The 24,442-nt window shown below is 38.2% G+C and overlaps 1 protein-coding gene across 2 annotated transcripts; it reads right to left on the bottom strand.

The window, feature by feature from the left end:
- Positions 1-22: 22 nt before the first annotated feature.
- LOC132188502 (Galactose oxidase/kelch repeat superfamily protein) lies at positions 23-23,939 on the bottom strand. 2 transcript variants are annotated; one of them, XR_009440892.2, is made up of 8 exons: positions 23,500-23,939; positions 17,240-17,425; positions 14,836-15,065; positions 13,252-13,422; positions 10,113-10,218; positions 1,698-1,904; positions 1,148-1,309; positions 377-468 (listed from the first exon to the last, which is right to left on the bottom strand). XR_009440892.2 is itself a non-coding variant. In XM_059602978.2 (7 exons), exons 1-7 carry the CDS (start codon positions 23,725-23,727, stop codon positions 298-300), a joined length of 1,299 nt encoding a protein of 432 aa, XP_059458961.1. In that variant the 5' UTR covers positions 23,728-23,935; the 3' UTR covers positions 23-297. The 2 variants fall into 2 exon arrangements, 1 of the variants encoding a protein (XP_059458961.1); XM_059602978.2 differs by lacking the exon at positions 1,148-1,309 and having other exon boundaries at positions 23-468; positions 23,500-23,935.
- Positions 23,940-24,442: the final 503 nt, after the last annotated feature.

The raw sequence follows: 24,442 nt of genomic DNA, 5'->3' as shown, positions 1-24,442 counted from the left end.
AATAAATAAGAGGCGCCAAGAAAGTACCAAATCTCTGTGGATTTATGGGTGTGGGAAGTTTGATTCTGAACCTCCACCCCAAATATACATTCAAAGTTGTACACCATTTACAAGCCTACAAATGAGAGACCCTCATAAACTCCCTTAATTCCCTTAATTACTTGGTTTAAAACAAGTGGGGCCTCTTTAAATTTCCTTATCACTTTCACTATACCTACCGGTGGGAAAGAATTTTGATGGCTAGTTTACAAGATGGGAAATGGCTGAAAAGAAAAAGAATGAAATAGGGAAAATGGTTCAGAAGACGAATTTCAATTTGGTTCTCCACATGTCTGCAAGGACCTTCTTTGGTGCTGGGTCATCTGGTCCTTTGTCTCTCTGCCCTGAGGTGAAGTGCAACCATCCATTCCAGAATCCAACAAGTGTAGTTTTCACGCGGTAAGGAAGCTTTCCAATAACTGACCACTTCTGCAAACATCAATAAAAATAAATCTTTTTAAGTTTAAGAGTTACAATCAGATAAATTATGTGTTCCCCAGGAGTTATGTCTACCAGAAGATTTCTTGTATCCATCCAAGAAAGAGTTTTCACTACCATGACCAAATTATGAGACAGGTAAAGCAGAGTTAAAAGTAAACGTACAACTCTCCATATGGTACAATTTTAAAGAGGAGATTGGATTGAAACAGAGAGTGTTTGGAAAATATAATGAATACACAGTGATTAACAATTCTTAATTATTGTGAAACTCAACATCAAAAATTGTCTGGCACATTTCCATCTGTTACCACGAAAATGGCTGGTGAAGATGTCTTGCAAAGGGTGCCATTGCAAACTTCTCCGAAAACAGATATGATGTTACCACAAAAGGACTCCATCATTGATGAGGCTCTCAGGATTCTATGGACATTGGACTCCAAATTGATCAAGCCATATGTTACATGCATTAATGTCCTACGGCTCTTCTCTGAAAGTTAAAACCGATAATTTTGTCTCCCATAAAAGGGGTTCACATTCAAAGCCAGACAGGGAAGTCTACCCACAACAGTAAGATAGGAACACAAAAGATGTGATCTATATATCAGGATACTTAAAAGAACTTGCTGCAATGAAGTCCACAATCTCATAGTGAGAATTAAAAACTCACAGGTTGGGAAACCATTTAGCTCAAGGTCTTGTCCTACTCATCCCTTCAAGGGTCAACCCAGTCAGCATGGGAAGAAAATCGCCCTCAAGCTTCTGAACTCCTGAGGGAGAAAAACAGAATCCAATTGCAGCTCCATTTTCACCAGCCATTTTGAGTTACAAGCTGAAAAACCATCAGCTGTCAACATCTATTGTTCCCAAAAGCCCTCAATATTTTGGTAATAATAAGGGGCTTTGGGATTTTCCCCCCAAAATGCCAACATTTGTTACCCACTCGACACATAAATTAAAGCCGAACTTAACCGCAGAAAAAGGAGATTCTACCAATAATCAAAGACTAACTTGACCTTCTTATGTCACACCAAAGACATGCATATAGGAACCATAAAGTCAAAGGATGTCAATCAGAGGCTTGGATATTCAAAGGAAATAAGGCAATGGCAACTTCTTTCACATGTTGTGCATGTTCTTCAGTATGTGTACACATGCAAGTACCTTTATATAAAACAAAATGACAAACATATGATAAGCAAGGGGGCGAAAGTCAATACCAGAGTGTCCAAGTTAAGCCTGAATACTTCTCCATTTAGAACCATTTTCTTGGTCACAGGGTGCTTCTCTGTTGTGCCCCCAACGATAACAATAGAATTGTTAACAACAACCCAAGCAAATTCAATATGGGAATCAGGCTTTGGCATTGGAGGTAACTCTTTCCATTTCATCTCGTCATCCAGCATGTAAACATTACCATATACCACCTGAAACAATTGAGAATACGAAGCAATAAAGAAACGGAATTTACTTGACAAAGGGAGGGAAGGTGATGGGTTTGGCAAAAATATTATCAAAATTCTAACAAAATAAACTTTAGCTTGACCAATTGTTCCAATTCAGATGAAGAAACCATTACATGGTTCAACAAAGCTTTTTCATTTTTGAGACCAAAGGGCCACTCTTGATATTACGGAAGTAATAATCATACTCTCGCATTTTGCTACCCATTAAAGGTTTAACTAATCAAGAAATTAATAATGATAAACTTAATTAAGCAGAAACTTTCCAAATATATATTTTTAATCTAATCATGGCATAATAGATAATTCAAAAGGAGCCCAAGATAATGATAAAACTTAAAAATGATATTTAGCATCCACTTCATTTATTTATTTATATGTAATCCTAATATTAAAAGCAAAAAGGGCATAACCCAAGTACAAGGGAAGTCTACAAGAGGAACACCTAACAAAAGAAGACAAAAGATCAAGAAAAATTAGAAAGATGTAAACAATTATAGGCCGTTGTTCATTGCCAAATTTTTGAAGGACTTTAGCTCTACCACCCTCTTCCAATCTAAAAAATCTTTGATCATTTATTTCTCTCTAGATACACCACTTTAAACAAGGCGGGATCCAGGGGCGGAACCAGGATTTTCGACTTGGGGGGACGAACTTAAATAAATACATGATCACATAGAAATGTATAATCTGTCTTTATATATGCCAAGTGGGTTCCCTATATATGCAGAGTGGGGTACTCAAAAGTTACAAAATATTTGACCAAATATATAAAAGAACAAACCAAAAAAAAAAAAAAATCGAAAATGCTTAAAAATCTTCTCTCCATTTTCTTTGACAATTAGTAGGAGGCAAACATGAAAAAAGTACAGTCCAATATGGCAAGCCAATAAATACCCGAGTAATGCTAAGAACCATCTTTTTATCCTTTTTTTATCCTCCTAAAGTTGATGTGGCTTTTAAAATCACCATTAATTTTAGATGAATCATACTTGAATTTTGATCCAATAGTGATTTTTATGCCCAATGTACTGTGTGGTCTCAGACTTTCAGTTACCCAAGCCAAGCTGACCACTCTACTCTAAAACATTCTATCTGCAATCTGTAGAAAAATAAGCACACTCCTATACTCTGTTTTTCTATACATCCGAATACAAAAACTCACATTTACAATTCACTCAGCAATCAACTATATTCTATACTATACACCAACTATAGTATCTAGCAAATATTGTAGCTGATTAGACGTTTCCTTATTAAATTTCAGACTTGGTCTCAAGCAAATGAAAAACAAAAAAAAAAAAACAAAAAATGTAAAATGTAAAATTAGTCATTGTGATTTTTCTGATTTACAATTAGCTTCCTATGATGCTAAAATGAACTCAAAGGTCCCTGAAGTATGCCAAAAAAATAATTTAGTCCCTACAATCAAATTTCGTCCACTAATTTAACATATTCTGTTAGTGTGACACTGATTTAAATAGGACAAGTATCACAATTTTATTGATTATAATGTTTTACGCTATCAGAATCTATTAAGTCAGTCAACGAAATTTGACTGTAGGAACTCAATTATTATTTTTTGGATATCTTAAGGACCTTTGGATTCATTTCGATACCACATAGAGTTAATTGCAAATCAAGTAAACCATAACAACTAATTTTGCTTTTGGGACTTGAACTATATCATTGGATTGGATCCCTCAAAAATCAGCTGTGAGATTGGTGTCAACATGACTATGGTAGGTTCAGTTTTGAACAAAAAATAAATCACCTGAAATAGCAAATCCAGTGTATTGGACCCAACAAAGAAATGCTATTTCTTGAGCGTAATGACTTGATGCCTTGACAAGTTGACATGATACTATGCAGATTGCAGAACTCAAAGTCCCACAAAAAAGTAGTTTCAAGTATCAAATCAGGTCTGGAGTTTGGTCAGAAGCCAACAGGAAGAAACTAATTGGATGGGGGAATCCGGTTTTCTATGTTGCAAGAGGGGGGAAAATGTGAAAAGAAAAATTATGGGGGGACAAATATAGCATTTTGGAGGGACAATTTTTTAAAAATGTAATATTCTAAGAAGAATTTTAAAACTTTTGGGGGGACGAATGGTATATGTGGGTCCGCCCCTGGCGGGATCATCTTCCCTGCCCATATAGCTTCGTTCCCATGAGCAATGTCAATGGGAAATCTTCCTTCACCTCTGTAATTAGACATCTCCATAAAGAGGTTGGATTTTGCCCAATATCCTGGAGCTCTATTTTCTTGCTGCTTGGCCCTTGCTTGTTGGGAAAGAATTACGTGATCATGATGTCTTGCTGTTATGAGCTAAACGAGTTGTAAGCCCCACGAGCGTTAGCAAAGCTAGAGATACACCACCTGTCAAGGCATAACCCACTCTAACCAACAAAGACTAAAAACATAATTATGTAAGGCCCTAGCAACCTTGCAGCGAAGTAAAATGTGATCTACAGTTTTCCCACTCTTCTTGCACATGAAACACCAATCAACTGCAATGAGATTTCACTTCCGTAAGTTATCCATAATGAGGTTCTTCCCTAAAGCAACATAGAACCTTACTCCGCCAAATACTCCTCCAAGGGAAAGGAAAAAAGGAAAATGCTAGTGATGCGGGACAAAAAGACTTGGAGAATAAAGCTTAGAGAAACAAGGGAGAAGCTGAGAGGGAAGAGAATGAATCTTAGGAAGAAGCTTTGGAAAGCGAGGAGAAGCTAGAAGAAATTAGGGGAAGGGGAAGACAAATCCATGTCTCACAAATTTTCATTCATCATCAACTGCCGAATACAATAGAATCATGCGTTTAAATAGGCTAAGGCATAAAACCCTAATCCTAACCCTAGGGCAACACCCATTGAATACACTACCATAATTAAAATAAACATAAAACATAAAAATTAAAAAAGGACTAAACTAATCCTAATTAAAACATAAATAAAATCAAGATCCTTTACTTATCAAAAAAAAAAAAAAAATCAAGATCCTAAAGTTCTTGTCTAAAACAAAATTAAAAGGATCCACTAATTTATTGCTCGTCCCATTTTGCATCATTCTCCCATGATTGGAGTCTTGGAGAAAACTTGACCTCGAGCTTTTTAAAAAAAGAACATTGAACGCATTTTCCTCTTGACATGTAGGTAATGCAGAGTTGGGCCCACTGTTTCTCTATCTTCGCTAGGCTTGCAATTGAAATTTGAAACAAAACAGCCAAGATAACCACCACGTGCTGGGTTTGTACGGAAGAGACATAAAAAATAAGACATGTTAAAAGGAAAGCGCGTGTACACACTTGGACTTCTTTTCAATGCGTTGACCCCTTGACCAAAGCAACTTTTTCTTCCTCCTAATCAGCCAAATGAAAACAAGGCTCATCTTTATCCCTCTCACACCACAGTTGCAACGTAGATTCCATGGCTGGACAGTGGGTTGACAGCAGAGACGGTTGACTAGGGTGTTACAGTAGTTGTTGGCACATCTGGTGTAACACCCCGGTCTCATATTGGAAAGATGAGAAGAAGCCCACATAGAATGGGTGGTTTATAAAGATAGTCATGAGTGCTAAGTCCCTCATTGCCTAGTTACTTGGTGAAACTGGGCTTTATAATGAATTCTAGGGAAGTTCCAAATTGACTGGTCCTTTTGGAGTAATAGCACAGATATGGCTAGCGCTTTTCCCTGGGTCGTTACAAGTGGTATCAAAACCACCTAGTAATGCCAAGTCATGTGGTACTGGAACATTGCATGACGTGGCCCTGACTAGGATGTCAGGAATTTAAGAAGGGGAGTTTGTAACACCCCGGTCCCATATTGGGAAGATGAGAAGAAGCCCACGTAGAGTGGGTGGTTTATAAAGATAGTCATGAGTGCTAAATCTCACATTGCCTAGTTACTAGGTAAAACTAGGCTTTACAATGAATTCTATGAAAGTTCTAAATTGACTAGTCATCTTGGAGTAATAGCGCAGATGTGGTTAGTGCTTTTCCTTAGATCGTTACATTTGGGATGCTGGTTCCGATGGCTTTTGGACCTGCGGCTGAAGTGGGAGGTGGGGCGGCATGTGGCTCTCTAGCTGTGTTGGCAACGAGGACTAGCGGTGGACATATAGCGAGGAAGACTGGCAAGGTGAGACATGGCGTGGCTTGGTGGCGCTGTCTAGCCCTACAGCTAGGGTGGACTGCTCGTGACCTTCTAGGTTGTGGGTTGACAGTGGAGACAACCAATTGGTGGAGGCACGGTTGCCTATGGGTGGCAGCATGTCTGGGCTGCTAGTTTGTGACTCTGGCGAAGTTGTGCTGAATGGCGGCACACAATGGTGGGTTGATGCTAGGGGACTAGGTTCCTTGCAAACGGGTTGGCCAATGGGTCCCTCTTCTTTGGTTGGCTTTTCTTCTGGGTGGGTTGATTCAGGTGGCAATGATTTCTGGGGCTGATTCTTCTAGTCCTTGATCATCTACTTTTGTAGATGTGGCGTCCCACATCACTGGAAAATGGGAATGTGTTTATATGTATACTTGCATCTTTCTTAACATAACGCGTTTTATAGCTACGATGGCTATGAACCTATCAGAACTCCGCAGTTAAGCGTGCTTATGCGAGAGTAGTACCAAGATGAGTGACCTACTGGGAAGTCTGGTTCAGGTGAGCCAAAAGCGGACAATATTGTGTCATTGGGGTGGGGCGTTACAAATAGTATCAGAGTCATTCCCTAACCTAAAATGGGGGGAGCATGCACAAGCCCATGATGGTCGCCAGCAAGGACGCTAGATTCCAAGAGGGGGTGATTGTGGCAACCCCCATTGCCTCGGGATGGGGATATTTTTATATGTATACTTGCACCCTTCTTGACATAACGCATTTTCAAGCCATAATCATAACTCAGCAGTTAAGCGTGCTTATGCGAGAGTAGTACCAGGATGGGTGACTGCCTGGAAAGTCTGGTTCAGGAAAACCAAAAGCGGACAATATTGTGTCATGGGGGTGGGGCGTTAGAGTAGATCTTCCATTCCTTTTTTGAAGTTGTCCAAAAATATTCTAATATCTTAGTCAAAAGCAGCCTTAAATTGGGTGACGGCAACCTCAAATTGGATGGGATCCATGATTGGGCTTTAGAGATTGTTGACTATTAGGAAACAATCAAAATATTAGCTCTGATACCAAAGCTAATGCAGATTGGGAAGAGCAATAAATTAGTGGATCCTTTTAATTTTGTTTTAGACAATATTTTTAGGATCTTAATTTTATTTAGGCTTTAATTAGGATTAATTTAGTCCTTTTTAAATTTTCATGTTTTATGTTTATTTTAATTACAGTATTGTATTAAATGGGCGCTACCCTAGGGTTAGGATCAAGGTTTTATGCCTTAAGTCTATTTAAATGCATTATTCTATTGTATTCGACAGTTGATGATGAATGAAAATTTATGAGACATGGATTTGTCTTCTCCTTCCCCTAATTTCTTGTGGCTTCTCCCCCCTTTCTAAAGCTACTTCCTAGGCTTCATTCTCTTCCCTCTCAGCTTCCCCCTCATTTCTCTAAGCTTTACTCTCTAAGTCAGGTGCAATCCCCCCGTCATCCCAAAATGAAAGGGGTGATCTCGTAGTTGTCTGTGAAGTTTTGTCCCGTGTCAACTTTGGTATTAGAGCTAAGATTTTGATTGTTTCCTCACAATTAACGGTCTCTAAAGCCCAATCATGGATCCCATCCAATTTGAGGTTGCAGTCACCCAATTTAAGGCTGCTTTTGATGAAGATATTAGAATATTTTTGGGCAACTTCAAAAAAGAAATGGAAGATCTACGAAAGCAGAGGATCAAGGACCTAGAAGATCATCAACCCGAGAAATCACTTCCACTGGAATCTACCCACCCAGAAGAAAAGCCAACCAAAGAAGAGAGACCCATTGGCCAACCCGTTTGCAAGGAACCCAGTCCCCCGGCATCAACCCACCACTGTGTGCCGCCATTCAACACAACACCACCACAGCCACACAACCAGTAGCCTAGACATGCCGCCACCCACAGGCAATCGTGCCTCCAATTGGTCGTCTCCACCGCCAGCCCACAACCCAGAAGGCCACAAGCAATCCACCCCAGGCGTAGGGCCAGACAGCGCCACCAAGTCACGCCTCACCCGCCAAACTTCCTCACCATATGTCCAATGCTAGTTGCTACCACACAGCCAAACAACCACACGCCACCCCACCAACCACTCCGACCGCAAGTCTAGAAGCGATTGGAACCAACATCCCAAACGCGCCGGCAACTACCCCTGTCGACCGTCTCTACCGTCAACCCACTACCCAGCCAAAGAATTTACGTTGCTACTGTGGTGTGAGAGGGACGAAGCTGAGCCTTGTTTTCGTTTGGCTGATTAGGAGGAAGAAAAAGAAAAAGTTGCTTTGGTCAATGGGCCGACGCATTGAAAAGAAGTCCAAGTGACAATGTACACATGCTTTCCTTTTAACATGTCTTATTTTTTGTCTCTTGCCTAAGGACGCAGCACATGACCTCCACCTTGGTGCGTTATCTTGGCTGTTTTGTTTCAAATTTCATATGCAAGCCTAACGGAGACAGCAAAACAGTGGGCCCAATTCTGCATTACCTATGTGTCAAGAGGAGCATTCAAGGTTCTTTTTCAAATAAAAACTCGAGGTCGCGTTTTTGCCAACTAAGGGAGAATGATGCAGAATGGGAAGAGCAATAAATTAGTGGATCCTTTTAATTTTGTTTTAGACAAGATTTTTAGGATCTTGATTTTATTTAGGTTTTAATTAGGATTAATTAAGTCATTTTTTAATTTTTATGTTTTATGTTTATTTTAATTACGAAAGTGTATTAAATGGGTGCTGCCCTAGGGTTAGGATTAGGGTTTTATGCCTTAGTCTATATAAACACATTATTCTATTGTATTCGGCAGTTGATGATGAATGAAAATTTGTGAGACATTGATTTGTCTTCCCCTTCCCTAATTTCTTCTGGCTTCTCCCCCCTTTCTAAAGCTTCTTCCTAGGCTTCATTATCTTCCCTCTTGGCATCTCCCTCGTTTCTCTAAGCTTTATTCTCTACGTCTTTTTGTCCCACATCAAAAAAGTTGATGCGGGATAATAAGCATTGAGAAGAAAGCTTGAAGAAGAAAGATGAGAAGCAAAAAGAAAAAACAGAAAAGCTAGAGAAGGAAGAGAAAGAAGCTCGGGGAGAGAGGGAAACTTAGGGGGAAGAAAACGACAAATCCATGGCAATCATATTATTCATCAAAAGTGCCGAATACAATAGAATAATGCGTTTAAATAGACTAAGGCATAAAACCCTAATCTTAACCGAGAGCAACGCCCATTTAATACACTACCGTAATTAAAATAAACATAAAACATTAAATAAAAAAGGACTAAATTAATCCTAATTAAAACCTAAATAAAATCAAGATTCTAAAAATCTTGTCTAAAACAAAATTAAAAGGATCCAATAAAACTAATTTATTGCTCTTCCCATTCTGCATCAGTTAGCTTCCACTTCAATTTACTTCAAGTGGTAAAAGGAAAAAAGGTAACATGGCCTCACATTTTTCGATTTGGGGCATGGATGATTCCAGCACTCAGATATACAACACTAAGACGCGCACTCAGATATACGGACAATATCAACTTCCAGTTCTAATGAATCTCAGTCCTAATGCTAAGATCTGCAGGTTCCCTTTAAACTAGAACTTTTTTTGGCGGGAAAAGTCTCTAGTGAAATGTTTCCCCAAAAAAGAACAAAAAAAAAAATCAGAGATTAAAAGCAGTTTTAATGCAAAGAAAATTAAAGAGAAAATTCAAAGCAAAACACCAACTCTAAACAAAATACCCATAAAGACAAATTAAATATGGATGTAAAAAAAACTTTCAATTCTTTTTTGTTTTCTGTAGCGGGGAATTGCTCGACCCCATAAACATATATTCAAAACTGAGAAAAGATTGACCATTAATACATTTCATTCCAACCATTATAAGAGAAACAATCAAGAAAATTATCTTGCAAACGACCAGTCTAATTGAAAGCTTCTTATCGTTCGCAAAAATAACAAGAAGAAATCGAAGAAACCTCTCTATATATATGTTGAAACAGCTAAATATATAAATATTAAATTTTAAAACCCATAATCATACTAATTGGCTTACCTCATTCCTACGAGAGCACTTGAAAATTGGTGATCCAGGTTTTGCCATAAAATCGCCTTCTTGACCACCAATAACATAAAGCCGATCTTCAACCACAATACAAGCCCTACCAAAAATATGACAGTAAAAGAATACTTGAGCTTTGTGTGATGGGGTGTAATTTGAGAATGCTTATTTCATTTTACCAAATAGAAGTCACATTAATTTGAGACCTGCACAACATGTTATCATAGATGACCTCCGGTTTCCTACAATTTCTTTGTTTAGAGATGCTCTTTCATTTCTATTACTTTTATATGTCACAGAAGTTTCATGCTGCTCATGGCATATGCCAATTTATCCCTTAAAGAAGTCCCAAAACCCTTCGCACCTCTTTATGAAAATGGATTACTTAAAAAAAAAAAAAACGAAGAAGAAATCCCAAAACAGCTAAAAAGAACATGGAGGACAAAACTTAACATTATTATGAGAAGTTCATAGCTTATTGCAAAAATAACCATGCCCTTAAATATGCATGAGATGATCACTCTCATCTCATGCATTGTGTTTTAAACTCTTGAAGGGTGAGAAAGCGCACTATCCAATGCCTCTTTATTTTTATTTTTTTTTAACATCAGACAATAAGATGTCCTAGAATACTATTCTCATGGATTACAGATGCTTCTACTCTACTCACTTCATTTAAAATACGAAATTTGAGTACTGATTATATTGTTTCTTTTCCATCATTGATAAAAGCTAAAAAGTCTATTGACTCCAACTAATCACTTTGGCAGATTGTTTTTCAAGTAAGGTAGGGCAGCCCCTTCAATAATTAATGTGTTTCTGAATAATTCACTGCTCTCAAACACATAAGTAATAGGAGAGAACAAAACTCCACCAGTGAATTTGATTGCATAACACGCCTTTAAATTCTAATGAAGTGAAAAAAAAAAAAAAAAAAAAAAAAAACTGTGTACTTATTAAATAACTTTACTCCATCATGGGGAACAAAACTCAGCACCATCATATGACGTTTATGTGCATAAGCCTTGCAACTTCAGCATGGGCGAGAGAGAGCGAGAGATACTGCAACAGGCCATGGGTGTATTGGCCAACGTGAAACAGAAGCACGGTATGTAAAGTTTGCCCATGAGAAGGGGCAAACCTTGGAGTCTATTGTGGGGAACGAGGTCATGTTAAAGCTGTGTCACAATAACAAACAACGACGCAAAAAAAGGGTCCCTCTGTCTCAAACCACAAGAACTACCAAAAAAGGCAGTGGGAGTACAGTTCACCAGAACAAAAAAGCATACCGAAGAGATACAATGAGTTATCTGAGTACACCATTCCTCCCCAAAACCGCACCTCCTCAGCAAGTACAACAAAAAAGTCCAAAGTGAGTGATCATAAGCTTTTTCTAAGTCTAATTTGCGGAGCACACCCAGCACCCCTAATCTGCTCTGTTATCAAGGTGTTCATTTGTGCTGAGCACAAAATCTAAAATTTGCTTTTCCCTGATGAAAGCATTTTGAGACTTGGAAATAATCTTCTTCAACACCATTTTCAACCTGTTAGCAACAACTTTGGCAATAAATGTCACACTAGACTAATCGGAAGAAATTCCTTAAGATCATCAACCCCTGAAATTGGAATGAGAGCAATGAAAGTCGCATCAAGACTTCTTCCAAACTTGCCTCCAGCACAAATTCAAGGTAGACCTTCATAATATCCTCTTATATCACATGTTAGCAAGCTTAGAAAAATGCCACAATATCCTCTTTTAACTGTCAAGACTCGGGACCTAATCACTATTCATGGCCTTCACCACCTCCAAAACCTCCGCTTCCTCAAACACTCTCTCCAACCAATTGGCCTCAACCTCCCCAATAGACTCAACAGAAAAGTCGTTCAACTTAGGCCACCAACTAAACTGCTCGATATACATTTTATTATAAAACTACACAATATGATCATTGATCTCAAACTAATCAGTAGAAACTGTACCACCAACAATTAAAGAATCAATGGATTCATTTCTTAACCACAAGGCCTTAGATTTCTTCCTCCAACTCACCTCCTCCATGAGAATTAACCTCTCTAAACTCATTAATAACTTTACCCTTCCTCACTCTCTCCTCATCACATAAGGCACTCTCTTCTTCAACAACTTCTAGACCTCGTAGTTCTTCCTAAAGAAGCTTCTTTTGCCTGCCTATATTGCTAAACACCTCCTCATTCCAAACTTTACGTCCGCTTTCAAAGCCTTAAGCTTGCGAGCCAAAATGAAACTCACGGACCCTTGAAATTGATAAGAAGTTCACTACTGTTTCACCCTATCCACAAAACCCTCGGATTTTAACCACATATTCTCGAATTTGAAGTACCTTATACCTCTATGAAAATCTTCACAATCAAGTAGAATAGGGAAGTGGTACACGCAAAGTCTAGGCATCCTCCTCTGGGACACACCAAAAAACTAAGCCTTTGAATCAAGAGGGACAAGAAATCTGTCAATTCTAGACTAGGAAGATCTCGGTTATTCAACCAAGTGAATGTTCCCCACACAAAAGAAGGTGCATAAGACCCTGATAAAAAATGAATTCCCCATAGGACTGACAAAATTCACTAACAAACAACTAGGAGCACTATTGCCACTAAAAAAGCACACCAACTAAAATGACTGTCAAGACGCACCTATCTCGTCGACGAGAAGCCTTAACTGCTATACTATAGCATGATGGACATTTCACATAACATAGCAAAAGAGAAAATATAGACAAGAATAGATAGAAAAATTGGGAAAGTTCAGAGAGATGCCTCCTTAAATGAAAATCAGTATGTCTATGAAACTGTAACAGTGATTACAATGATGTTCAAATCGTCATAATCACCAGACTGAAGACCTTCCATTGAAAATTATGGTCTTAGAAATTGTAATCCTAGAAAACTATCCACATACTAATACAAACGTATCACCCGAAAATTTTTCTTCCTTTAGCAAATGATGATTACTGTTTCAAAGAGTTGTACAGCTTATAAATGACATTAAAAAACATCATTTTCTACAGAAAACAACAGTCTTAAATGCCTAGAATCCTAAATTCAGTAACAACTAATTATCATAATTCGTTCATGTAACATAAGATGACACACAGACCTGTGAGGCCCTCCACGGGGAATGGATATTTCGGTCCTCCACTCTTTTTCTAATGCATTTCCATCCTTTACAGCAAGACTCCAATGCTCTAATCCAGGTGTGTGTCGGTTCTCCTTGCTGCCACCCATCACATGGAGTCTACCTCTCCAAAGTTGAGTTGCTGGTGCATACCTGGTAATTATCATGTAGAACCTTTCACTCAAAAGTGTGAAATGTGAAAAAAGATTTACATAGCATGAATTACAAAGACTTTATTTACTTAGAGCCACCAACAAAATTCCAACACTATCGCACTTGCGAGCTTGTTCACTCTCACAAAGATAAAAACTTCCAAGATAGTAACAACCAGCGGACACAACAACAGGAAATTTAATAGAAACTATCAGACACTGCTAACTATAGTGTGAATCCATAATAACTCCTTTAAGGCTATGCAATCACTAATGAAACTAATTCAAGAAAATTTTTAAGTGGTCTAGTGAAACAAAGTTAAGTTGTCCATACATCCTAGTAATTTGACAAAAACAGCAATATTTAGCAGACACAATGCAAAATAAGATTATTGCAGGATTTGTTACCAGCAGCAAAAGCTATAAAAAGTCCAAAAGGTATATTCTTCAAACTATCCACACTGACATATCAAAAAAGTAACATATAATAGATGCAGTCATCACTAATGAAGGTGCATCAGACATTATATCTTGAAATGGTAAGGTCAATATAGATCAACAGAGATATAAATTCAAGTAAAAATGAAATATAACAAGTTGTCCACAAATATGCACGTAAGCAAGGATTGAAGTAAGAATAATCAAAAATATATATCCACAAGATGAGAACCTTTGAATTCATATACACCATATCCATATACATGAATTTCATGAAGGGCCATGAAGATAGATAGCTAACACCTGATATTTTCTTTATTTCAAAAAAACAAAAACAAAAAGTAGATAGTTAACAAATGATGAAACTTCTAGAGGGGAAAATCCTGATGAAAATCTATCATTTTCACAAATGATGAAACTGAGATTACAAGGCAAAGATGATATGCTTTAGATAAGAAGAAACATACACATGCACACATCTAACTTTATTGTCCCTTTCAAACATATCAAATTGTCTAATAACAGCTACAATGCCCGATGTGATAACCATTTGTAGTAACTTACTAAAAAGATATGTTTTCTTGTAATTGAACTATGTATGCAGGAAAATGCAGAGTTCAGTATATCTTTGTCTTTTCATTTCCTAAACTACAATATTGACTTGTCAAGCAGTAAAATACAAGATTCAACCCCATGATCTCACTTCATAACAGTCACTAGTAACCATCTGGAAGGTATTCAGCAATTAGAAACAACAGCTTTTAGCATTTGAAAAAACACAAACAACAATAGGTTTTATTTTCGAAATAACACACTTGTTACAGCAAGCAAAAAAAAATCAAAGAGGTAAATATTAGCACAGAGTTGTTTTGATTCTCGAAAACCAAAAAACAAAACAAGTCAGATGCACAAGACTAACAAATGTTCTTCAACAATAGTCTTAAATTTTTTTATAAGTCTTCATAAAGGAAAATACCGAGGCACGGGTAAAGGGGGCAAGTCCCTCCATTGCTTTGTCTCAGTATCAAGTACAAATGTACGAGCAGTAGGCCCTCTGCACTGTGGACCATATTGTCCTGTAACTACATAAATGTATCTCCCGTCCGTTGCCATTCCCAAATGTGAGTGTGCCATCTCTTTCGGCATATCAAATCTTCCTCCCCATGTATTATCAGTAAAATTGTATACATCAACATGTGAATGTACCTATTGGAAAGTCAACATAAACAATAGGCAGAAACATTAAGGCCTACGGCTCTGTAGTACAAACACGTAACATAATAAATATTAAAAAAATATCACTTTCTGCCAATAAGCTCCAGCTCAAATGAACCTCTTCCCCCATGAGAATGGTGTGGAGAGCACGGTTGTCAATTCAAGATTACACAAGGTGCTTGTATAACATATCAATCACCAATTAATAAAAAAAAAAAAAACAGTTTTTGACAAACAAACAGATTGCAATTAAAATAAATCTCCAATAGTTCTACAGAAGTGTAAAGAGTGAGTAGGCTACCCCAAGAACAGGAGTTCTTGATGCCAATCTAGATATGCTCAATCAATCTCATATTTTATCTTCAGCATTTAGGGGTTACAATGGGTCATGCAACGTCGGGTGGTGGATCTCTCCGCAAGTTGAAGAGGGCAGTGTAGTTCTTCTCAAAGCGTAGAAGATTGGAAGATGACACCATCTTGCTTAATGTGGTGTATTTGGAGAGAGAAATTATTGTAGTTTGGAGGATTGCAAGAGAACAGTAGTGGAACTAAAGACCTTCAACAAAATCCTATAAAACTGGACCGCCACCTTTGATTGTCTCCATATTACTAGCTTTTATGATTTCCTTGATCTTTTTTCTTTTTTTCTTTAAGTATCTCTCTTGTATACTTATTGTGTACTTGGGTTACGCTCCTTCGCTTTTTAATAAAATTAGATTACTTACAAAAAATCTCAGTCGTCAAGCAGTTTGTAATATAGCCAGTAATAACATATAGCACGCAATAGTGGACTTTAATTTTGGTGTGTTCGAATGTAAGTCAAACGTTAGTATTCTTTTGATTGACCAGGAGTGTTGATTCAGCTCAAAAGGTTGCTTATCTGATTGACGAGGCTGCGACGGCGATCAATGCTCCAATGGTGCCGTTTTTTGGTGCTTCATCTCAGGCCTTGGTTGGAACCATGGTCCAATCCTCGCCGGAGCCAGATGAGGGACCGGTCAGAAAGTCTCCTTCGGCTAGCCTTTTTCGGCAAGGCTATCTTCTCCTGAGCGTTTTTTCTGGTGTGATCCAGTCTGTTGCGATCTCTTACGGGGGACGCAAAGAGGTTTTTGGCATTCATGGCTCAAGTTGATGAGAGGCAGTGCCAAGAGGTTTTAGTCTCCACTCCTAAGTCTAAAGGGAGAAGGGAGAAGGGAGCTGAAGAATTTGGAATCCTCGATCACCTTTGATGCAAGGAGTGTTGATTTTAGCTGGGACAGAGGTAAGAGGGCTCTTGCTGCGATGTAATTTAGCCTAGGGTTTTTGGGGTTAGTTTCTGTAGGGGCTTTTGGGGTTTCTCCTGTTTTTGGGTTTTTGCGGGTGTTTTTCCTTCTTTCTTTTGTTTTTGCTTTTTTTTTTTTTCTTTTTTGGTGTCCTTTTCATATCCTTCATGCATGCTTAGGGGCGCCTTAAAATTTTTATAATATTTCTCTGTTTACCTATCAAAAGAAAAGTATTCTTTTGATTGACAAAGTACTCAAGTACCTAGTGGGTTTTGAACCCATGACCTTCTTACTCTACACATTGTTGTTATGCGAAAAAAGGGTGCCCTTATGAATGGAAAAAAGGGTGCCTTTTAAGCTAGCGATTTTCAGCTAATTCAATCTTAGTATCTAACACCAACAAAAACCAACAATAATGTTTACAGCTACATATAATATACCTTAGAAATAATGCAACTACATAACATTTACAAAATGAAATTATTTTTTTACAAGTAAATATGAATGGAAATTTTTCTTTTTTTTTGATAAGTAATGTTGCATACCAAAAGCATGAATGGGAATTAATGGGGCAAAAAAAGAGACTGTAACCCTAGTACATCAGCGATATACATGTCCCAACACCACGCAGAGAAAATCAAAACAGAATACCATCCCAAATGACATTAGCTAGACAAGGATTAACAAATTGGACAAGCAGTCCACAAAATTCTTCACTGCAACAATGTTGAATAATCCTAAGCTACCCACTAACTTGTTCAGTATTCATATTTGTATAGAATTGGCCATTGAGATCACAAAGACGAAAACATAGTCCGAAGGATCAAAAGATAATTAGCTTCTGGATTTACAGGAAGCTTTTGAATGTAAAGAGAACTCAATTACTCAAGGAGCTATTCTTACATAGTCAATTGTGCCATATCCAGCGAAAACATAGAGAAGATTCTTAATCTGTATTGCAGCCCCATCTAGACGAGGCACAGGTGCAGCTGCCATCTTTTCCCATTTTAATTCTGGTGCAGGTAAATCAGCAAAAGTTGCTGATAAGAGTCTTCCAGTAGCAGCTTGTTTGTCCTTAACAGCATCTTCCTGTGTTACAATTAGCCATCAACTTTTCAGACTTAAGAAAATTAAGAAAGCACAGCATTTAGAACTTTCTTCCCTATTTTATAAGTGGACTTTCCCATGTGGTACAATTAATCAAAATAAAAGTTAACACTAAAACAGTAAACAAACCAACAATGCTTAGTTTTTTTCTTTATAAGTAATCAAAATATCATTGAAAACGAAAGCACAACCCAAGTATATATACATGAGGAACACTTAAATAGGAGAAAAAACGAACAAGAAAATCATGAAAACTAATCTCTAAAGGAGCTACAAAAGCAGTTGTCCAGATAAAAAGAGAATAAAAGAAAAAGGACTTAGAGCCTGTTTAGGATTGCATTTGAGATACCTAAAAGTGCTTTTAACACTCAAAAAGCCCGTTTGAAAGAAAAAAAAAAAAAAAAAGTACTAGTTTGATAAAAAAATTAAAAGTGCTTTTAAGGGTCCAAAAAGCCTAAATATGGCTAAAACGCACTTTTGGCAAAAACTTAAAAATGAGCTTTTGCCCAAAAGCTTTTTTTGACTTAAAATCTCTATTTCTCAAATGCAATCCCAAACAGGCTCTTAAGCTCCTCCAACTTCCTCTCATGATCCTCGAAGATTCTATTATACTATGCTTTAGGTACCAAAAATTTAAAAAAGAAAATTATCCAAAAAAGCCAGTAAGTTGTATTAAACTCCAATTAGAGGACCTTTTTTACCAGAACTACTAGAGTAATTCTAATTCAGGGTTAACATTCAAGTAGAGGCAACATTTCAGTTCCCTAAAACAAAAAATCAATTCAATCAAGCAAAATATTATGACACACTTATGAATTCAAATTCTTTCTCCTTGCCAAGTCATTCTAGTCAACACATTAAAACATAATCAATACTAAAAAAATATTTGACAGACTGAACTTTTCAAGGATTCCTGCTTTAAACTAAGAGCCAAAATTTTCCTTCTTCCAACATTTTCTCATAAACAAAAAGTCAAATCCAACAGCAAACAATTAAACTGACAACAATGTGAGTGACAAAACAAACCCAATTCCTTTTCTTTGTACTCATTCCTCGTCTATGGTTGGACTAAGCTCAATCCAATAAACAGTTTTTGCTTAAAGAACTCAAAAATCCAAACTTTCACTTTCTTATCAATTCTTTCCCACATTTTCCCAGCAATCAAAACCCGCAGCATAAAATTGAACCAGCAACAATGGGATTCAATAAGCAAGAGATCAAAGAGAAGCATGCGGGACTAAAACAAGCTTCACCCGATCTTTCACTAGGAAAGTGGGAGAAGTTGAAGTCTCCTCCAATGCACCACAGCAGATTCCACCAACTAAGCAAGACAGCAAACTCCTCGCATAAGTACCTTCTATTGCAATTGCAATTGGGCCCATAAACCCTGCAAAACCCCAAGAGAAACCATCTTCAACATTTTTAAAGAGCAAGCAACAATAAATTCCCCAACACACTCTTCAATCTTATCCACCACCCTTCTATCCCACATAAGCAATATTCCACCAGAAGCCCCTATGAAGTTGAATAGCACCAGCCCCACAAGCTTCACACAACACTGCTGGAAATGAGCTCCAATTTGAACTCCTGCAAACAAATTATATCTGCCTTCCAATGTTTAAGAATATTTTTGAGTCTCAAACGTTTGTCACTCTCATCCAACCCTCTCACATTCCAAGATATCAACTTGGACTTCATACAAAACACTAGCAACCCTCTCCTTGACTCTACTGCGGCTTGCCACTGTTCACGTCATAGTTTATGGAACAAAATAACCTTCTTAATTATTTATTACTTTTTTTCCCCAAACTTTAGCAAGATGCCGACACCTACTCAGAGTGGCTCACTTCAATGGCTGCAAACAAGGGCAGAGCCCCTACTTTTTTCTTATTAGAAACTGTTGAAGACCTCCAACCAACTTAGCAAGATCAAAACCTTTATCCTTTTCTACACTCACACTACCCTGCAACACCTCTTTGGAAGGAGAAGAGATAAAAGACTAGCAATGGGACCTGCTTACCTTAGAAGGACTACCCCTCAAATCCACTTTATCTAAGCAGACATAATCAGTCACAAAGCCTTCGTGAAGGCCTACTTGGCCAACCAAACTAGGCATACCTCCAGGTCTCCAATCAGTGCCACCAAACTTGTAATAGAGAGCCCAGGAAGAAGAAGAACCAGCTCAGCCACAGCACCAGCAAAATCTGAGGGAGGACAATGTTTTTCGACCGAAGCACCATAGGTTCCATCTGCACAACACACTCAACATCCATCTTAATGAAGATTGTCGACAAGTCCATTGGAGGGCCACAAAGCTAGTGTAACGATCTAAGGAAAAGCACTACTTACATATCTGCTATCATCACCCCAAAAGGACTAGTCAATTTAGAGCTTCCCTAGAATTCCTTGTAAAGCGCAATTTCACCTAGTAACTAAACAACGTGGGACTTAGCATTCATGACTATCTTTATAAACCACACACTCTCTGTGGGCTACTCTCCATCTTCCCAATATGGGACCGGGGTATTACAAACTCCCCCTCTTAAACGCTTGTCGTCCTCGTCAGAGCCACATCATGCAGTGATCCAATACCACATGATCAGGCGTTACTAGGTGGCTCTAATACCATTTCTAACGACCCAAGAAAAAGCGCTAGCCACATCTACACTATCACTATCACCTTAAAATGACTAGTCAATTTGGCACTTTCCTAGAATTTCTTATAAAGCTCAGTTTCACCTAGTAACTAGACAATGTGAGACTTAGCACTTATGACTATTTGTATAAACCAATTGCTCTATGTAAGCTACTCTTCATCTTTCCGATATAGGACCGGGGTGTTACTGCTAGGTAGAGCACCTACCCACCACTGGATTCTCAAAACCCATTACTCTTGGGCCCTTACCTAAAGCCTTCATGAAGGCCTACTTGCCCAACAAAACAAGGCATACCTCCAAGTATCCAATCAGTGCCACCAAACTTGTAACAGAGAGCCCAAGAAGAAGAGGAACTAGCTCATCCACATCACCAGCAAAATGTGCGGGAGGACAATGTTTTTTTACCGAAGCATCAAAGGTTCCATCTGCATAACACACTCAACATCCATCTTAATGAAGATTGGCGACAAGTCCATTGGAGGGCCAAAAGGCTGGTGTAACGACCCAGGAAAAGTGCTACCCACATATGTGCTATCATCACTCTAAAAGTACTAGTCCATTTAGAGCTTCCTTAGAATTTCTTTTTCTTTTTTAAACATTCTCTAAAATTTCTTATAAAGCCTAGTTTCACCTAGTAACTTGACAACGTGAGACTTAGCACTCATGACTATCTTTATAAGCCACTCACTCTATGTGAACCTACTCTTTATCTTTTCAATATGGGACCGGAGTGTTACAAACTCCTCCTCTTAAACTCTTGACGTCGTCAAGGCCACGTCATGCAGTAATTCAATACCACATGGCCTAGCATTATTAGGTGGCTCTAATATCATTTGTAACGGCCCAAAGAAAAGCTCTAGCCACATCTATGCTATCACCCCAAAATAACTAGTCAATTTAGAGCTTCCTTAGAATTCCTTATAAAGCCATATTTCACCTACTAACTAGACAATGTGAGACCTAGTACTCATAACTATCTTTATAAACCACTTACTCTATGTGGGCTACTCTTCATCTCTTCAATATGGGACCGGAGTGTTACCGCTGGGCAAAGCACCTACCCACAACCGGATTCTCAAGACCCATTACTCCAGGGTCCTTACCTAAAGTAGATGCCTCCCCAACCTGTATGTTCAGAACCCACTAAAAACTAGGCATGAGATGGACCGCATACTTCATAGTCTTAGACCACAACCTGTCTTTATTCTTTTTAACCACAACTTTCTCCTCCAAAACTACGCTATGTCTTAGACATTCTAAAACACGATGGGCTATAGGACCCTCCAGCCCAACATAATTAAGCCCCTCAACTACAATCACTAAAGCCTAGTCCACCTCCCCTTTCAATGTTTCCAACTAGCTTCTCCAATTTCAAAGGTTCCCATAGATGTCCACCACATCAGCCCTACACTCAACCTCGTCTTCAACTATAGCGCAAAATAAGGGAATGGACAAGTCTACAAACATACCTCGAGCAGCATTCTCCGTACCCAGAGGTACAAAGGTAGCAGTCCAAGCATGGCGCTCGGTCCTTACACGACCCTGAGGTGCCGAGGAATGAAGCGCTCACTCTGCCTCCACTATCGGCGCTAAAAGGCATCCCTGCAACTGCCTCATCCTACCCATCACCTCCAAATGCGTTCTTCCACCACCTCCTAACAAGGGATCCTTACCCATTGAGACCAAGGAGAGCCTCCCTCACCGACTGAGAGCCACCATTGGCCTATCGCAAAAGCAAAACCCTACTCCCTTGCCAAGAGGAGAATCAAAGGCAGCCGTCACATTTCTCAATTCAGCAGCAAAACCTCTCCAACCCCGCATATGCTTTTAGGGTATTTGTGGCTTTGCCCTTTTTCTTTCAATAAAATTATTATTCATAAAAATGAATAAAAAATCACTTAACCCTTCTAAACTTTCGTCATTTTTGCAATCACCATCCTAAAGTTCAAAAACTCTCAATTTAGTGTAGCCAACTTTAAAAACTTTCCAATTTAACTCCTCTGTTAAGACCTTATGTTAAATCCTAACCGAAGAAGCCAAAATACCTAAAATACCCATATTTAAAAATTAAAAAAATTAAAAATTTGTTGTCAAGCTTACCCATGGTTGAGCCATGGCCAAGCCATGGGTTCATACAGGGGTATAAGGGACATTTTGGCTATACTCTATCTGATTAAACCGGAAATCTAATGGCATTGATGATATTGCAAATTTTTTAAAATTTGATACACTAAATTGAGACTTCTTGAACATTAAGGGGTGATTGCAAAAGCAATAAAAGTTCATAGGAATTAAGTGAAGTTTCCCAACAAAAAAAAAAAAGTATTCTCTCATCAACCAAACCCACAGCAAATGCTCTCATCAATAAAAGTTCAAAGGTATTCTCTCACCAACTAAACCCACAGCAAATGCTCAAGTTTCAACAATAATGTGATTATATAGAGCTACAAGCTCCACCTAAAGAGCAAAGACCCAAATTTTCTTTTTCTTTTCTCTTTCTCAACAACCAGACAAACCCACAATCAAATTTCCAAATACATTAAAATTAGCAAAACCATGATTTAGGAAATCTGTTAGATTTGATTTGCTTTTTAGATTGTACTAGCCTCTAGGGTCTTGGCTCTCTTGTATACTTTTCGTGTACGCGGGCTTTGCCCCTTTTTTCTATAAAATTTTTATTACTCATAAAAAAAAATTAAAAAAAAATGCTGTCACTTTTATACTAAGTGAAGCATTACCACATTATTCCTTTTAGGGTCCATTTGAGATTGCAGTTTCAATAAGTGCGATTTTCAAAATTACATTTTTAAAAATTGCTTTTTTGAAATCGCTACTTTTTAAAATTGCAAAGATGTTTAGTAAAAACATGTTAAAAAGTTTTTTTTTATCAAATATTTGTTATGTGAAATTATGATTTGAGTTTAAAATCGTGCTTTTTCAAATAAAGCATCATTACCTTGCTTATATAAATCGCAGATTTTTTTCTTATTTTAAATTAAGTACTTTTAAATCGCAATATCAAATACTTTACATTTTGTGTTATCTTTTAAAAACGCAAAAAGTAATAGCACCCTTACTCTAGGAGGAGTGAGGGGAGGGACTCCTAGCTCTCTCCCCGAAGTCCTCAAAAGCGTGCAAATCCAGAGAAAAAGAAAAAGAAAAAGAAAAAGAAAAAGAAAAAGAAAAAAAAAAAAAAAAAAAAAAAAAAAAAAAACTACCTCAAGTACTGCAAATCTCCCAGTTCTCTCTTGTCATTTCACGCATCTTATAAGAAACCAAACAAACCCACAATTGAAATTCACAGATTCATAGATACATACATACATACATACAGAAATACATTAACGCAGACGCGCGCATAAAATAGAGACAGCACGATAGTAATTTGGGAAAGCTAACCTCTATGCGGGATTTTGTAGGTTGATCCTTGTTGGGAAAAATTACGGGGTTTGGGGAGGTATGACGAGAAGCCCAATTGGAGGCAATGGAGGAGGAGTAAGAAGAAGAAGCGAAGCGTGAAGACGAGGCCCAGAGGAAATCGGCGACGAGAGCAAATCCTAACAGCCCCACGCACGTCAGAACAATTTTCGCGGATCCGTGCTTTGCTGAGCCTGAGAGCCTAACCATATCTCACATGCACTCGGATATAGATAGAGAGAAATGTAGCGCAGCAGAGCCCTCTCTCTCTCTCTCTTTCTCTCTCTCTGAAGATCTTGAGTGTGTGTTTGTGTGTGAGAGAGAGACTACGAATTGAGATCTCATCACAGAGACAGACAGGACACCGACGTAATGGAATGTAGGCTTTTTCACTATTACCAAATTAATCCGTAAGTTAACGTGCGAAAACAAATAGAGAAATGATAGGAACCATCCTTTCAGAGTCGTGATATACGATAGACATGGGTCATCCTAGAGTCTGGCCACGTCAGAATTTTGTTATTAAAAAAAAAAAATTGTAAATTCCTAAAATGTCCCCCTTTTCCCTCCCTCGCTCCCTAAAACCAGAACCACTGCTCTCCCTCCCTCGCTTACTCTCTCTCTCTCACTCCGGCGATGGCGAAGAAGAACCAACAATCTCCAGTTTTTCCAAGTAGGCTTTTTGGTGACCAATAGTTGCTAATGCCTCATAACTCATTTCTAGATTTAAAACCAAAACTTAAGGGTGGAAGGTGAATCCTTTTAGGGATGGTATCACCTTTGGTGCTAATGTCGTCACCGAAATTTGGAGATTTTCACTGATGTAACTCGTCGCCGGAGATGTGGGTGGCTCGCCTTCGTGGTCTCCGAAGGCCGGCTGTCGATAAGGGGAGAGGGAACAGGAAAGATGAGAAAGAGAGGGGGA

The sequence above is a fragment of the Corylus avellana genome, chromosome 6, assembly GCF_965113065.1.
Source record: "Corylus avellana chromosome 6, dhCorAvel1.hap1.2, whole genome shotgun sequence".
Lineage (NCBI taxonomy): Eukaryota > Viridiplantae > Streptophyta > Magnoliopsida > Fagales > Betulaceae > Corylus > Corylus avellana.
The sequence above is the reverse complement of the archived record's forward strand: the minus strand, read 5'-3'. Positions and strand labels throughout refer to the sequence as shown.

Excerpts from the sequence above, each read along its gene's own strand:
- LOC132188502 (XM_059602978.2), bottom strand. The coding sequence starts at position 23,727 with ATGGTTAGGCTCTCAGGCTCAGCAAAGCACGGATCCGCGAAAATTGTT. Across the intron at positions 13,423-14,835 it reads CCCCCTTTACCCGTGCCTCG|GTATGCACCAGCAACTCAAC; the intron begins GTATTTTCCTTT and ends GATAATTACCAG. Across the intron at positions 1,905-10,112 it reads AGTGCTCTCGTAGGAATGAG|GTGGTATATGGTAATGTTTA; the intron begins GTAAGCCAATTA and ends CAATTGTTTCAG.